General features: G+C 31.6%; 1 protein-coding gene across 1 annotated transcript in view; it reads left to right on the top strand.

The window, feature by feature from the left end:
- Nucleotides 1–8,971: 8,971 nt before the first annotated feature.
- Nucleotides 8,972–18,731, top strand: part of LOC147073961 (membrane-bound alkaline phosphatase-like) — a 64,133-nt gene continuing 54,373 nt past the window's right edge. Inside the window, exons 1-2 of the mRNA XM_085944804.1 lie at nt 8,972–9,135; nt 17,734–18,006. Of these exons, the coding sequence (XP_085800930.1) occupies nt 17,889–18,006 (118 nt within the window). The 5' untranslated portion in view covers nt 8,972–9,135; nt 17,734–17,888. The remainder of the gene's footprint in view (nt 9,136–17,733; nt 18,007–18,731) is intronic.

Here is an 18,731-nt window from a genome sequence, read left to right as displayed (position 1 = left end):
GTTTTAATATATCTTGCAAAACATCATAGAATTCAATTGAATTCATTTAATACAATCATTTATTACATTATTTATATTTATCTTAATTTGACTCACTGTCTGTCGGTCACTCAATCTGTAACGGATAAGCTATCTCTCTCATGCATTTAAATTTGCAGATTCGTATAAATAGAAGACCCACGTTGCATCCTTAGTTACGTATATATATTTTGCTCATACGCATACTCGCGTAAAATACACCGGCTTTGTAGAAATAGATACCTACCGATATATCGGCATTAAAATCGACGCGTTCTTTAGCTATGAATATTTGTTTTTGCTTATGATATAGCGCATCGTCAAAATTTTAACAGGAGCCCTGTCGCCTGGTATTTTTTTCGAGTTTATTGATATGCATTATTGTTAGCACAACTAATAAATTAAGATGTTCACAACATGATACATACAAGCGTGTCCTCATATCAAGCCTATCAGGTACTATTAGCGAGGGGTGCAGACATTTTCAGTGCTGTGTTGTGTATGTTTTTGAAATTTTTATATTACTGTTTAAAATTGTTTATATTTTTTCTTCTTCTCTCTTGTGAGGTTAATATTTTTTTATAATATATTAGACAGGTATGTATTTTTATTTAACTTTTTTGATTAGAACCAGTTTTTTAAGTAAGTCTCGTATTGTGAACGTCCTGAATTTTGATTTGCCAATGTCTTGTTTATTTTTTAAATAAATAAAAGTAGTAAAATAATGAATAAGGGCAAGTGAAAATTTGAACTTTTTAAACTAAGATAGGTAGCTGAACTTCACTACAAAAGATGTAAAAATGCTTGGTCACAGCAACTGAAGAGTGTCAGCACTGAATCTTTCAGGATGTTTTTGAAGGATACCAAGGCCCGCCATGTACTCTAGTGTAATAAATGATGATATTATACAGGAGCGCACTGATCATATTATAATATGCTATATCAAATATGATTATTGATTATATAATGGCAGTGGCATAGCAATCGGTGGGGGAGCGGAGCTGCAGTCCTGGACATGACCCAGGTGGGGACTGAGAAGTAGACTTTCGTTGAACGTGCAAAAACAATTTTCGTAGGTATGTATCACTCGTCAACGAAACTTTTTTTAGTCGGTTTATAGTAAATAATAGTGTGCATTTTAGAAAAAAACTGCGACGATAACAACAAAAGTGTCATTGAGTACATTAGCATTAGGCAGATATTTTTCAACCTGTAGAGCACTGTGGTTTGAAGGTTTTTTTTTGCCCTCAAAAAATATACTAATAGATACGATACTTTTTTATTGTTCAAAAAAATCCCATACGGTGCAAATATCCTTAATATTTTATTATATCTAAAGGTATTTCAGTAATTTGTCTGAAATTTTAGGTATAAAATATTCTATAATTTTGTTTCTAACAAAAAAAATCGTTTTAGGGGTGGTAAAATATTAATTATTTTATCTGTATTAGTAGTAAATAAATAGTATCATGAAAAGTGACCTCTTATTATGTCTTAAGCATAAATTGTTCAACCAATGTATATTACCAGTGCTCACGTATGCATGTAAAAGACCCTTATTGTAAAAGAAATCCAAAAATTATACGTAGCACAACGTGACATGGAATGGTGCATGTTAGGAAAAACGTGGAAAGACCACAACACAAACCATTAGATAAGGAGACAGATAAGAGTACGCAATGAGATGGACAAGTACCGTTATGCAGTGGCTACAAAACGATCATAGGGACGCCATTAAACTTGTTGGGTCGACGAACTTATAAAGCCCAAAGGGTGTATATGGCAGCAAAGAAGTAATGCCCATTTGAGGTAAGGCCTTTATCTAGCAGTGGATCGACCTCAACTGATGATGATATATCAGTATTATTTAAAATTGCCATTGGTAACCGAACACAGGTAATAACGTAGTCTTTAGAGGTGGATAATAATGTAGGTATACATTTTGTATTATTAAGTAAGGGACGCATTTTTTTGTTACTACCCCAGGCGCTAAAATACCTTACTATGCTACTGTTTGATGGTATACGCATTGTTTTAAAGAACTCATTTAAACCCAATTCACGTACATTTTTGACTACTTACATATCTAATTATGTTGGCTATTTGTATCTTTCTTTGGAAATGCGATTATCCATGTAAATACGAAACGGTTTAAATTCAACTAGGTGCATACAAGGTCCATTAAATAGATAAAAATTAGCAAACATTCGTCAATTTTCATTTGATAACGCTGCAAAGTCAATAAATTATTATTCATGTGAATAACGGTGAAAGTATTAAAAATTGTCAATGTATAAGAAATATCGAGTTTGAACTATTTCTTATTGTGCCATCCCCTAGCGGAGGTCGGCCACCATCAAGGCGATCTTATCTTTGTCATCTGCTACCCGGAACAGTTCAGTGGAGCTGCACTCGTACCAATCACGGAGATTGTTAAGCCACAAAATGCGGCGCCGTCCTCTGCTACGTTTCCTATTAATCTTTCCTTGAATGACAAATTGGGGAATGCTGTATTTTTTTCCTCTCATAATATGGCCGAGGTACTGTGGTTTCCTGGTTTTGATACTACGTAGAACTAGAACTATTAGGGTTAAGTTGGACTGCAGAGGTAGTACCTTTGTTCTGAGTAAACCAGACACTGGTCCTCGCTGTCCTACCAGGTAAGTGGATGCGTAATATAGATCTAAAACAGATCATTAGCTTCTCCTTTACCGAGACCGTCTGTGCGTGGTGCCAGCACCACATCCTCTTAGAGGCGACCCTGGTATCGCAGAACACAGCGGATGTAGACTGGGAAGTCAATAAATATCCCTGGTATTAGGCAGCAGCAATTACCAGTAGGTACTGATGTAAGGTGGAGACGATGGACTTCGGTACAGCTTACATTTAGATAACTGAAGGCATGGTCGCAACGCCTTTAATGGCTTGGACACTGCGATGTGGGAAGCAACGGGAAACTATCACATTAACTATATCCCTAGTAATCATCATGGCTGGAAAATCAAATTGCATGGGCCTCAGTCCCCGGCAGGCCTTAAATGGTCAGAGGGTGCTAAGAATCCCCGGGCCGGCTATGAAGATTGCGACCTGGAATGTGCGATCAATGTTTAAAAGTGGAAAATTGCAAAACGTTATTTTTTCGAGTAATGAAGGCTTAAACAGAAACGTAAATACAAAACATTGTGATACTTTCAGGACGTACAATACCACTTTTGAGATGGTGTACAATTTCGCGTACATGGGGTGCTCTATCAAGAGAGGAAGTAGCCTATAAATCGAAGATATTATGTGCTGGTAACAAATGTCACTTCGGTCTGATGAAGGTGGTGCGCTTGAAATGGATCATGCGTCATGTATGGCTTGGAGAACTGGTGCATTCCTAAAAGCATGGAAAGTGTGTTGGGTTCATTTGAGCGAAGTGTGCTACGTGGTATCTTCGGACTCATCAATGAGACACGGTTGGGGTGGAGACGAAGAAACAATTATTATGAGCTATGCGCTTTGTACATGGTCCCGTAAAGTACTCCACTAATTTGGGCTGCCTTAGATGGCTGGGCCATGTGTACAGGATGGACGAGTTAAGATGAGAGAAAATGAAGACCTGGTTGACCTTGTAAACTATGGCGGGATGGTGACGACTTGTCGTTAAAGACCTCTTCATCCTATACTAGAAAAACAGATATACCCGGATAAAAGCAGATGCTGGAAGAGGCCGAAACCCATATAGGGTTGTAACCTCAGGAAGAAGAAGAAGAAATTAAAACGATTACCATTTCTCTAAAACTTGAAGAGAACATTTTTCAATGTTTTGTCTATTATAATATTATATTATTTTTTCATGCATTTATTTATCTGTCATTAAATTTGATCATTTAGTATTTTATTAATTAATGGTTTAAGCGTCGGCTTATAACGTCGTGGGTTCTAGATTCGAATCCTGAGTCAGGCAAATACACGTACCTATTGTTTTTCAATTTGTGTTTGAGTCAAAGTATGAAACTAATATGTTGAGCAATTTCTCGTAAAAAAATATGTAATACAAACCTCCACTCTATAGGGGCCAATATGATCATATTAGGACCGGACACGACAAAAAAAATATGATTCATCAATATAATGTTTCACAGTTATTTTCTGTTGTATTAGATTTTTGGGTTTCTACCGTGTGTACTTCATATCTCTTAATTATAGCCTTTGCAACGAGCCCAAAACATCGAGGAAAAAAGGAAAAAGTGCACACGGTGGAAACCCAAAAAAATCTATTACAATAATACATCAATTTCTTAGTATCTAACGTCTGCTCTCTTCATAAAAAATGGATTTAATAACTGGAATAAACTATGATGAATTTAAATGCTATTTGAGTTTTCCGTATTCCAGAACTTAAGAAAATAAATTATCACTCTCCAGCTAAAGGGCGAATGTTGTTGAAAATCAAAATATTTCTCCGAATTCAGACCCAGAGGGGTTTATGGTTTGCTTTTTGAATCCGAACCATTGACTGGAACGGTTGATAACAAGAAATAAACACTCACAAAGAGAATCATACATCTACTGAAAATTTAAAAAGACCTCAAAAACGACCTTCCCCAAAGAAATATGTACATACATATGGGTCTTCTCAGACAATTTTCTATAACGATCTATATTTTTTAAATACCTAGCTGTACAATTCAAATTTTACTTTTCAAGTGACAGCCGTAAATAAAGGCGATTTTCTTTGACCCATATCACGCAGTCGATTCGTCAAAAGATTTTAAAAGTGGGCTCGAAATAGTTTAAGCCACTCATACAATCATTAAATTTTACCAAAAAGCATGCGTATTTCTCACAAAATGTAAAACATATTAATCCCTGGGACTGACATAAAGAAGCCCATAATATAATATCCTCTCAAGCAGATAATATTATTTACTTGTACTTACTCAAAAAATAAATCATTAATATTATTTTCTTTTATTTTGTTAACTGTCAATTCATGGTGGAACTGCATTGTATTGTTGTTTTTATTTAATAAAACGCATTTTTTTTGTAGTACTTATTCCACTTTTAATTAATATATTAGGACCGGTTTCGTCCGCTTCAGTTGAAAATGTCCCACTGAGGCGGACGAAACCGGTCCTAATATATTAATTAAAAGTGGAATAAATACTACAAAAAAATTGCGTTTTATTAAATAAAAACAACAATACATTATTATTATTATGTGTCATCGCTGCCATCTTCGTTAAAAATTATGTTATATTAAAGGTTGTGAGTTTAGGAACGATGTACGTTGATTTTTACTAGGTACTAGTATATTGGTTGTTAAAATTTATGCTTTTTTAATTTTTTTTTCATCGTAAAGAACTTCAAAATTACTCAGTACTTCTGGTCTCCAAGTCCTTAAACCCAATACTGACATACTATAAGAATGTTGATTTTTAGTAAATATGTTGTCACTAGCACTATGCATTCGCAAAGTCTTCATTTAAGGGGAATTATTTTTAAGTTATTTTGATCTATGTAATAATATGACTAACGGCAGTCACTTTGTAAAACTTCAAACTTTTCAAATAAATTATTTTTATCTCCGTAATTAACAGTCATATTCTAATTAACTATACTGGTTCGAAAATAGCTTAACATTCTCCACAACACTAATAAATTATAGATTTAAAATTTAATGTTATGATATTATAAAACACCAAAACACTTAAGTGGAGAAACTCTCAAAATAGTAAGACCATAAATGAGCAGCTTCCGAAACATGCATTTCGAGACCCAGTTGAAACCTGTTGTACGTGCGATTTATTAGTTTTGAATTAATAGAGTGTAGAGATTAATATCCAGTTATTTGCGATCTCCGTATATTTGGCAGAGTTGAATTCCATGTAGAAAGGCTGAGGCCGATTAATAACATAGGGCAATGCCTCCTGCAGACATACCAAAACTACATACATATTTTATAACAGATGCCAATTATTAATTTTAATAAAAATTATTTTAATTTATACGTTAATATATTATAGAAGCGATTGTCAATATTAGAAAAAACTTAACACAGAAAACATCTGGTTGAATGGGATTCAAACACACTACCTTAACCGATGTATTTTCACCAAATTTTTTCAAGATAAATTCTTCAGTTTTATATTGTGAGTATCTGTACGAATTGTCTAGGTTAGGATAGGCTAGGCATTAGTTTAAGACCGTACATCAGTTGGGGCACGGTCTAAAAAGATCGTTGCTAGGCGATGCGCGGATTGCGGGTCGCGGGTGCAAATGACGCCTGTCAAACGAAATATTATTTGTCATATAAATCCAACATGCGTCAATTTTATGTTCTGTTTATTATTCTATTAGTAACAATAATAATATATTCATTGACGTGTTTTCTTTTTAAAGTAAATGGGTAACGTTTTTAGTCATCTTTACACGATTTTAGAATTAATCGGCCCGTCACGATCACGAAGCAAAGTGACGTGTTTCTAGCTCGACGTTCTCTCACTGAATGCGAGCGAGTCCAAAATTTCGTCGCGCCTACTGTTGAAAATTATTTGCCGTTTCACTGATGCGTCACCTTAATCATTACCAAGATTTATTAGAAGAGGAATACATTGAGTAACACTTTTCATCACTAATAATAATTAAGCTGCGGATCTAAGTGTCATTGTGAATAATTTCTAGTACATACGTACGTAATGTAACCAATATTTCTGAATTTCGTTAATAATATGTCTACCAACTTTGTAATAAATTATTATTACCAAAGTTACTATTTACATAATATAAACCAACCATAATATCAAATTAAATACATTTATTATTTAAAAAAAAAAAGATGATCGGTGGATGTATAAAATGCATATCCACAGCAAAAACACATAGTTAAAATAGCATACATATATTTTTGTCAGTAAAGTTGTGATTAATAAAAAGGGAATACAAAGTAAAATAAAGTATTATGGCCAAGCGGTCAAAATCCTCCCGGATTCTATCGCCCAAAATAAGATTTAGACAAACAACGGATTCGAACCTGCACCCAGTCCACTTTACAGCCGAATATATTAAGTTGGTAGCGCCTGAGTAGTTAGCTACTCTAAGAATATTTATAACAGTGATGACCAACCTTTCTCAACGGAATCACAGTTTTTTTTTTTATAAGAATTGGTTGTAAAAAAAAAATGCTAGCGATTTGATTTTTTTAAATTCATGGATGCAGGTTCGAGCCAGTGTCACCAAAGTGTATACAAACATAATATGTTATAATATTTCATAATTAATAGCTGTACGTAGTTGTATTTATTTTTATCCAGAGCAGGGCTGTAATTATTGGGTAAACCGTTAACAAGTATTAATCTATAAAATATATGTGAAGGCTTATGGGTGAAAATGTTAATTTGCTCTTTTTTATAATATATAATAAAACTGTTTATATTTATTTGTACCCACGAATTGAATTTTATATTTTTATATCTCAATTAAAAAACTATCAATGTATTTTTTATATATTTATTGATATAATTATTTAATGGTTTATATTTTTTTATTACTATGATATATCAATTTATTAAGTTTAAGACACCAAGAATGTACGCAATTATATAGCAATTGTTCGAAAAACGATTGTGTGAGATTAATGTGAGAATATACATACCTATATTATATTTCTGAGTAATTTCGTTTAAAGAGGTTGTCACTGAGAAAATAACGTTACATGATTATTGGTACTTTTTCACCCCGCTCTCCCCATCGTCATACGTCATACTTTGTCAAATAATTTGAAAATTATCGATATCAGTATAATTTGATAATGAAATATATATTTATATATTACTAGAAAAAAATACAGTGTGGCAGTGCCACCTGTCAAAATTTCTGTCGATACGCTTAATGCGTTCAATGTATTCAATGAAGAGTCAGATATTAAATATGTGTGTGCGTGCTGTGTTGCGCTACGTTACAGACAGATAAATCAAGACAAATATAATATAACGTAATTCTCAGAAAAAAAATCTGTGTATATATTGTTGATTCTGTGACGTCATATTTTTTGGAAACCCCCTGCCTCACAAATCGTCGCATTAATTATATCAGAAAACCTCCCCTTCTCCAGGACAAGACGGCATATATGAACGATCCCTTGAAATTAATAATGTTACGGTCTTAAATCTTATGTATCATAGTATCATATAGGTCTGGGAAAAATTCACATGTTGTTTTTCAAATGTGTGTATGGATCCAATAGGTTGATCAAATGACTGACATCAATTTCTCGTAAAACAAAACAAACCCAGATCCGCATAGGATTGTAGAGCTAATTAAAAAAAACATAGTTTAATTAATTGTCTGTACGTACTCATCTATCGTTCCTTTTTTAACAACGTTTTTATTGGGTCGTATTCTTATTTGTCCGGTGGTTGTTTATCCACTACAAATATTGCAATCAATTTTAACTGACTTCCCGACTAGCTAGACATTTGAAACTTTTAGAATATATCAGAACACGATGCCAATGCATTTTTTTAATACTTTTAGCCATCTTTGAGTAGAATAGAATTAATTTTCAGTTAATTCTGTTGTGTATGAAAAGTTATTTTGACACCATTATTGGCAACTAAATTATTAATATATACGTGCGTTACTATGAAAATCACAAATGTCATTTCAGTATTATTTCTATCAAGTACAAATGTTTTTGATCGTTTAAGCTAGTCAAGTCAAGTTTATATGATTCAACAGAAAATTTAAAAACGTTGTATATAAAAAGTTCTTTTTATCTTGTATTTATTTTAATTTTAACCGTCTTCTTACTACTGTACTTTACAGTTAAAAAATAACTGTTTGATACTTTACAATATTACTTTTTTTTGCTACGATATCTCAAATAATATCAATTCACTGCACCAAGGATATGCGACACCATATATAAGAGAGTATTTGTCGTCTCACGAAGTCAGTTCAACCTCCCGCTTCGACCCGCTTAGCGGCGTCTGAGACCGTTACTTAACTCTGTTATAAATAGTTATATATTAATTAATAAATAATTTAATTTAATTGTGATAAAAAAAAAACATTTACGGTGAACGGCATCTTAGTGCATGCAACTGTCGCAGTATTGGTCCAAAATCTGTGGTATGTACACTGACGCACTTAAAAAAATATTAATTATTATCGAACTATATCTTTTAAAGGTAATTAATATAAATTGCAGTTTAAAGAGGATATAAATAATACACACTAAACTTAGTCAGTCATACTTTGAACTTATAATACAAATTGTAGATGATGCTGGTTAGTTTTTGTAAATCAATTAAGTCCTGCCTAAACCAAACCATAATAGTTTAGGTATGATATGGGCGATTCAACAAAAATAATGCACTTTTTTTTCAGTCAAAATTATTTTTTTTCCTTGAACTAAGACTACAAATTTATTGAAGATTGTGTTAGGTTAGTTTTTTTTTAAATTCAGCAAGCCTAACCAAACCATAATCGATAAAAAATAGAGATGAATATTTTTTAGCTTTATCTATTATGGCTTTGTTTGCGCAGGGTTTTATTGAAGTTTAATTACTAACAAGTACTATATACAGTTGTTTAGAATGTCATCTTTATCGTATGAAAACATTGTCAGCAACAGTTATTTCGTGATGAAGTTAGGTACACCTATTTTGTGGTACGGTGGTTATTGAAAAATATACGACAAAACCAGAAAACATTAAGTTAATAGTAAGTGGCTTATCTCACTGCATATGGGATAACAGGCTACGGATCTTGAGGGTAGAAAAATATGGGATAAACCTTAACACGTGTTAAAGAATATGTTCTTTTTCAATAGTTTCGTATGTATGCTAATAATATGCTTAAAAGTTTGTCACATAAATGTAGCCATTATTCAATATTTGAAGGCAGTCGGCACGCTTAGTAATTTATACTTTAAAACCTTGGTCCACGGCGATGGTTTTTACATTTCTATTTATTAATAAATGTTCGGTGGTCAAAAGTAATAATATTCTTATTTCAAATTACTTTTCTGTATTAATTGTAAATTGCCACTAACGCTCTTTTTGTTTACCAATTTTGACATCTATGATAAGCCGAAAAAATCGGTGAATTAAAAACTTGCATACCTACTAATAATTAATTAATCATCATCATCAGCCGGGATCGATCCTGCTGGATAGTAGGCCTCCACTAGAGTCTTCCACTCTTATCGGTCCCTAGTTATTCGTAATTAAATACTAGTATCATGTTGTTCTTCGTCGTTACGAAACATTAGTGGATGCATTGTGTCATTTCAAAAGGTAACAAAGGCCACACTAATAAAATTCCTTCAGTTTGTAACATTTGCACTGTTATAGATGTTATTCTATGTTTTGCATTTCAATGCACGGGCAAATGTCATCCGACTAACCAAGTATTTATACAATATTATGTTCACATGTAATTAAACATTGTAATTATTACCGCTAGACTGTATTTTTTTATTGTTTTAAAGCGTGTTTATACCAAGTAGATAAAGTAGAAAATTTTTACATTTTATTGCGATTTTTTTTTAAATACCGTAGTTTTCCGACATTCATATTATTAGGCACGTTCCTATACTTTCTAAAAACCTATTTGAATATATTAGTATTGACAATGACCATCTAAGCAATCCAAGTCAGTCTTGATTATTATTATGTAAACAACCTGGAAATAAATTATATTATGATGTTGTATTTTAATTAACATAATAATGTGATCATTCTCCAAGTACCCACATATTATAATATTATTCTTCTTGTCAATTTACATTTATTGTATTTGCAGTAGGACAGACATTTTTAATCTTAAAATCCGGAGAAACATTAAGTGTCACTTTATCATTTAATATTTTATTAATATTTTCTTTATTTGTATGAACCGTTAATTATTCTAAGTGGAAAGACATTGTATTTGACAATTAAAATAAAACACAATAATATGCAGTACTTATTCCAGATAGTTTAATATTAATCAGGATCGGTTTCGTCCACTTCAATTGTACATTGTTAACTAGCTTAAATACCAGGCTTCTTTGTCACTATATACATGAAAACAATTAAATTTTTCAAAATCAAAATAATAATTCTGACAGCCGTAAAAGTCAAACAAAAGAACACCAAATTAAAATCGAAAATTCAAAATTGGAAGAAACAATCAAACATACTTTAGATTATTTTAAATTGGTATTAAAACTGTATTATGTATTTATATAAGTTACAACACATTTGTTTAAATTTTGTATAGTATATTATAACTGATAATATTTAATAAACAGTGTAGAAAAAACATCTGATTTGCACGTGGATTCTCGTTCGCAGTATCTCTAGACATGTGTCATAATTTTATTATTGTTTACAAAATACTGGGAATATACACTTCGTAATGAAACAGACAGTATTACATAATATCTTTATTTATAATTATTAATTTAAATGCGAGGTAGAATTTTGGATTTTATTTAGGGAATTATTTGAGATTTCAATTTAACAATAAAAATTACCTGTTTTTATTTATGCATATTACTTTTTAATACAGCCTTGGGATACTAATATCAATTACTATTGGTTATTTATCGGTTTTAGCGTTTTTATTTACGATGCTACTCTTAAAACACAATCACTGCTGACCTTTTAATTACCTTTTAATTTCTTATTTATTTTCTTTCGACCATGTCCGATCCTAATATGATCATATGGGCCTCTACAGAGTGGAGGTTTGTATTAACAGATTTTATTTTTACAAAAAATGGATGTCAGCCACTTGCTCAACCTACTAGGTCCATACTCTGACTCATACACAAATTGAAAAATAATTTGTGTACTTGCCAGACCCAGGATTCGAACCCGTGACCCTCGACACTATAGACTGGCGCTTAAGCCATGCGACCATCGTGGGTGGACCTTTTAATTACCATATTTAAATAACACGTTAATTATATCTAATGGCCAAGTACTCCAAACGCGCCAGTCGCGGTGTTAGCACTAACTGAGTAGATCGATATTCTTTTATTTAATTTATGACATTCCTAGTACACCTTCGCGATAATCTGATATTTTTAATAACACTTACTTACAACTTAAAATACGTTTTTTTCCCTCCATCACTTTCCACATCTCTAATTGTGTCATTATCAAGTAAGCATAAGTATATCGAACGTTATGCAACCTTCAGAGAATCGCATAAGAATTCAATTTTCGGCAACAAATGTGTTTGTAATTCTTATTTTGATTATTTCAGTCCTATGATTGAGAAAACTACGAGAAGAGTCTTGGCTGCATTTTGAAAACGTCTCTACTTCCCTTTGCTTATCACCACCTATCTCCAATACTTCTGGTCTATCGACCCTTGGGGGTTTAAAGTTTAGATTTAAAAATCAAGACAGTTATTTTATATCTCTGACCGTGGGATCAAGGGTTCTCAGCCTATGAGTCGCGACCTACAATTGGGTCAATTAGCAAAGTGAATAAATGGGCCGCAAAAAAATAGAGATATGATAATATTAGGTCACAATGTAAACATAATTTTAGAATCCTTTAGTAAAGTCACTATGAAATTTAGAGTCAATGTGCGTTTACAGAAACAAGCTTCGTGATTTTCGCAAAAACTTATTGACTTGACATGGTAGTGATTTTTATTGGCGCATTTTGGTTTATGACATGATATAGGTAATTAAGATTAGATTAATCAATGTGTTCATTTTTAATTAGTTGAGTTTGGTTTCGGAAAAAAGCAATTTCCTTTTCTTCCATTTTTTACATCACAGTATAGCCACGTCGTATAACAATAGAGATGCTGATATATTTGATAGTGTTGCAAAATACTATCGAAGAAGAACTTCTTGTCCACGTGTTAAAACTGTGAACTACTAATCCCCTCCAGTGTAGCTAATCGCACTCTGAGGAATGTCCCCAAATTTATCATTTCATTTTACGCTCCCGTGGTGTACGGATCTGTCAATTTACGTAATTTTAAGTTTTTATAATAAAAATATGTCTAAAACAATCAGGAGTGATGTTAGAATTATTATTAGTAAACTTTTGGTGAATTTTGAAGAAGAAAAGGAGTCGCATCTAAAAGAAGAGCCGATATATTACTTAAATACGCCTCTAGCATGCGTTGCCGCCATGACAGGTACATCACTAGAAATTTTCTACATGCGACAACAGCGACTACAGCAACTTCATGTTATCGCCGATTTCTTGTTGTTGTCGGACAATAGCGACATATTATTATTAATACTATATAAATCAAGTTCAAATCAAATTATTGAGTAATCAATAGTTTAATAAATTTGTAATAGATATAGTTTCAATAAAATTATTACTGTGTGAAAACATCTTCTTGGCTACGCTTCTGGGCGCTGTTGTCAACTAAATGGGAGGAGCTTGTTAGTTTATAATGAAGGTGGGGTTAACAATGGGCGGAGCATGTTAGATTACAGTTTTAACGCGTAGTCAAGAAGATGTTTTCGCACTATACACAATTTGCTATAAAAATATCTAACAATGCATTAGTTTTACGACAATTACTTCCCATATAAACCCTCTCTCCGGATATTAATCTCCTGTTAACAACCCTCAGGACAATAATCCCCTGTTTCGGACCCCTCCTTCGGACATTACTTCCCCGTACAAAAATAAAAAAAATATTTCAATAAAATCTCATTGACTCTAACACAAATAAAAAAATATACACCATACACTCATTTCAGATATAGAGATGGGGGAAAGTAATTACTAAAATATTGACATTTTTAGCAGAAAATGTACTTAGATTAATATCTCATTTACACGCTCATGTATTTTACTGTTGACAGTAAGAAAATGTATGGGTAAACAATATGTATTATCCTGCAGTTGGCAAGATTGCATGCACGAATCAAACAAATTTGGAAGCTTCTGAATTTTTATGTTACAGTAAGATTTTTTCGATCTGCGCCTGCGCAGTAGAATGATAATGGCGAACCTGCGAAAAAAAAACGGAATTTTCAGATTCACTGATTTTTACTAACTGGAAAATAGTATGAAATAGTACCATAAAATGATAACATCGCGACTCGTTCACTCTTAAAGAATGAATTGGAGAGACAGTCAGCACTTTTACTTGTAAACAGTTATTGTCATGACAGTTTAAAATAACCACCATTGCCCCATAAACATGCGATTTTACTTGAACACTGTATCTATCGGGTTTAGGTCAATATTATTTGTAATGGCAAGTAATGTCATTGTAATATAATATAACATATACCTACGTATACTACGTATGTGTTATATCATTAATCTTTTCTTGGATTGCCAAACCTAAACTATTAGTCTAATTTGGGTCGCGCCACAAAAAGGTTAAGAAACCCTGGCTTAGGTAATAGTGCGCACTTGTTAGTAATGTATCGTCTATTGCAGTGTAAAGTCGATAAAGATAGTGATAATGTACATATTATTTGAAAAGCATTTATAGTATGTATTGAATTTTCTTGTATTTTGTAAGAAACATATTGTAATATTTTCTTTATATTGATATGTGATAAACATTTGAGAGATTTGAAGCGCAATATAAATAAGTTCACGTGTGATAGTATTATTTTTTTTATTCACTATTACTTGTTAATGGAATATATTTTAGAAATAACAAATACTTATATTGAGAGTTCGCGTTGGTTCAATTGAGAATGTCGTGTTATAAATATTATTCTGTAAACGACGTACATATACGAAAAAAACATACAATTCTACATTTTTTATAACAATATGTAGGTGCTAATAATATCAGAGTTTTAATAAATGCAACAAAATTATTTCTTTCTCATTGTTTGTCTTGTTATGTGATTTTTTTATGTTTTATTGTAAGAGATTATACACAATTTGTGAAAAATACGCATCATTGTAACATTTAGTTTTAACCTTTTAAAATCTTCCAACGAATCCATTGTGTCATTTGCGTCAAAGAAAATCATCGCCGGTTATAATGTTACGTGGATGAATGATCCAGTAACAGTCTGTTTTAATTATTTTGCCCAATCAACGTTAAATCTTAATCTCTCATGCGTAGTCCAGCCATTTTAGTATCGGCTAATCAAATCTTCTTTTATGTACAGGATAAGTATAATATGCTCGTAGCTTTAGTGGAAATCTGTATATTATTATGTGACTGACCTAGCGCAACCTTTGCATTTGAATAATATGCCGCGTGGCCATTCCAACCTTTAATCTATTCATCTTTTTTCTCATATTGTTTCTGCTCAGCATTCCGATGTATATGTTAATACTGGACGCATGAGAATTTTATGAATGTCAACTTTGCATCATCTGTGTCAAAGAAAATATCCGCTGCTTACGTGATATCTATTACCTATTCAAATTTATAATGAATTTTCCCTATTAATGCATACGAAAACATCACAGCAAAATAATATACGTCCGTAATATTTTTTGTAACCATTTTAGGCAAGGCTTTTAAAGTAAACTGTTGTTTACACCTGGCCAACGCAATTATATCTCAGCTTAATAGGAGTTCCCCGAAAATAATTAAAATATTTCCAAAAATTCCTTCAAAAACAGATCGAGATTTACAAGTCTACAAATAATAGCGTGGTATACTTTCTTGAAAAAACAAAAAAAACCCGTTATGCTTTGAATCCGCTATCCTCTATTTTTATCGTAAACGTGTAGTATTCTATTTATAGAGAGCATCCAATTTGTTCATTGATATCAGCTCTCATTCATGATTTGATATATTATTTTCATACTGAGGGAATTACCAGCGACAATAATAACATTATTTTATATACTTACGATATATTTATTATGTATGGAATGATGAACATTTATTATACATTATTATACAATATACAATATATAATATAAATGATCATGTCAAATTAACTATAGGTATATAGATATCGTAATAAAAATAAATAAAAGCTGTATTCATTTAAATTTATGAATGCACTTGAGGGGGGACATGCTCAGCGTACGTCAAAATGGAGTTTTTGTTCTATTTTCAAAGCATGGTCATGGACATTTCTTAAACGTTGTAGATAATCTATATATATAATTTTGAAGCCTTATTATCCTTTATACTTATTTTAAACATTTGATGACTGCATAAAGTATTTTTATTACATAAAATAGTATTCTTTTAAACCTCTCGCTCTAATGTTTTAGAATATAGTCAAACTTTTGATTTTATTCTATAGTAGTGTTTATAATAAATTAATAACAATACCATATTATTCGATTATAGACCCAGCATATTGATACATAATAATATAGTATCTTATAATCGTCACATATTACGTATGTGGCCAGGCTTTCACGTATTATATTTTATAGGCAATTACTTGAAAAACATTTTAAATGATGTCTTTATCTGATAAAGTATCATTTTTAGTAATTACAGAATTGTTTAAAAAATATAATTGACGGCTTGGCAAATTGATTTTACTAAAAATAATTATTCTTATCTTTTAATATTATATTCAACGGCCAACACCATAAGCAATTAAAAAAATAACGCACTATTATAATGATAATATAAGCTGTATATTACATTAATTATCCACATATCTATAATAACAGCATTAGTTGCAGACAATAATTATTATTGGTTATATTATATAATAACGTTATTATAAATTTTACACGTTTTTTATATTATAAACGGTAACACCTTTTGAAAGAACGGGGAATCCGTGGTAGTTTTTTTCTTTGTAAAATAATGTGGTATCTCTTTAGGTACGATTTCTCAACCTTTTTAAGCCACGATCCATATGTAGGAGCGTAGATAATAATTGTTTTGGCTGTAACCCAAGAAAACTTTAACAAAATAAAACATGCAGATAATAATTAAATACAAATACATTAGAGCGCTTTCTTACAGTGTGGCAAATGGAGAACACAAAATTAATAGGAAAAATGTTGTCCTTCTAGTTTCGTGTAACAGGCTTCGTATCTCGAGTATTTAGGAATATAGGATCAATTTAAACGCGTGTTAAAGAACTATACAATATGAGTCAAACATAATAAAATCATGCATAATTCTGAAAACACCAATGAGAAAATAAAGCCAATAGATTTTTTTTTTTAAACTAAGACACCCGGCAGGAATCAAACCTGCGTCTTTTGGGTATCGCGCCCTGTGCATTACCACTATGCTAGGACTGCCATGCTTAATTGAGACAAATTTTAACTATCATAAGCGCTCTCCAAATTTTCCCAAACGCCCTCTTTTTCTATTGGCTATATTTTCTCATGAGTGTTTTCAGAATTATGTATGTTCATTAATTAGAATGGTACATTCTTAAATCTTGTGAATTATTCGTTGAATAAAAGAAATAGGTAGTTAATAATAAAATAACTTCAATTAAATATCCACTCAAACAGATACTTACTTACTTACATACAATAATATACTTATAATTTGTGTCACGAATGTCATCTTCGATAATTATTTTTAGTTAGGTGATGTTATTCTAAAAAAGAGAAGCATTGATATTTTTTGTACTAGGTACATTGGTGACTGGAAGTTATGGTTTTTATTTTTTTTATCGTGGGGTGGTCTAATAATCATTCAGTACCTCAGGCATCCACGTCCATAACCCCGTCACTGCAGAGACATAATAAAATGTACTTTCTATAATCATATTTTTTTTTTAAATAATTTTTATATACCTACTCAATTAACATTTTCATTATCTTTCTGTTTCAGATTATCCTACACGAGTCAATGGCATCTTGAAACTTGAAACATTATAATTAAAAAAAAAATACATAGATACCTCTATAGTATATTATTATTTATTTAAATTATTTTTTTTTTAAATATAATCTGTGATATTAACATAATATTAATAAAGTGATAAGATGAACCAAATAATAGGAATTAATATGACGAAGAAGTCGACGCTAGTTGGCTGTTTTCTGATACTATATGCGTGCTGCAATGTGGCTGGTAAAGCAGTGGAGAAACCGCTGAATGATGGTGAGTATTTTTCCTTATTCTTCTTTTTCGACTCCTCGTAGGGCTTTGGATACCATGTGAGATAAACTTATATTCTTATTTTAAATATTAGATTCCTAAGTTACAGTTGACAATATTAAAAAAGTGATATTATCATCTTGATTATGTTGATACTCTGAGAGCCTTTCTGTTTAATATGAAGGGGCGCGTCAAGCGGGGGTGTTAGTGGGTGTGAAACACTCGTACGGTGAGCGTCAGAAAAACCATTTTATTTATTATTATTATTATTAAAAATATATATATGTTATTTAATTATATAAAGTGAACTTCATGATAAAAAAAATCGCCTGCACAGCAATTTTCTACCACATCATTAAATATTATTTTATAATAAGCCTTTTTTATTTTATTTATAAAAACTGTAGGTACATTATAATTCAAATAACAGTACATTACTACACTATTTATTATTAGTACATTATTTGCACATCAGTTTATTAGTACATTATAAGTAAAATATGAAGACAAATAAAACCATTACTTCACAATTTCTTTAACTTCAAATATTCATTTTATTTGGGAGGGACAGTGGTAATTTTTAGCTGGCACCCAGGCAGTAGGCATCTTTGGCGCATTCCTGATAGTAATGACCAGTATTGATGTATTATATAAGCCATTTTTTACCTAATACCGAGATGCAAAGAATATCAAGTTACGTTAAAGGTCTATGCAAAATAATATAATGA

The sequence above is a fragment of the Rhyacophila brunnea genome, unplaced genomic scaffold (assembly GCF_057557595.1).
Source record: "Rhyacophila brunnea isolate RB1 unplaced genomic scaffold, BYU_Rbru_1.0 scaffold_17, whole genome shotgun sequence".
Lineage (NCBI taxonomy): Eukaryota > Metazoa > Arthropoda > Insecta > Trichoptera > Rhyacophilidae > Rhyacophila > Rhyacophila brunnea.
Note: the sequence above shows the minus strand (reverse complement) of the source record. Positions and strands in the feature narration are given on the sequence as shown.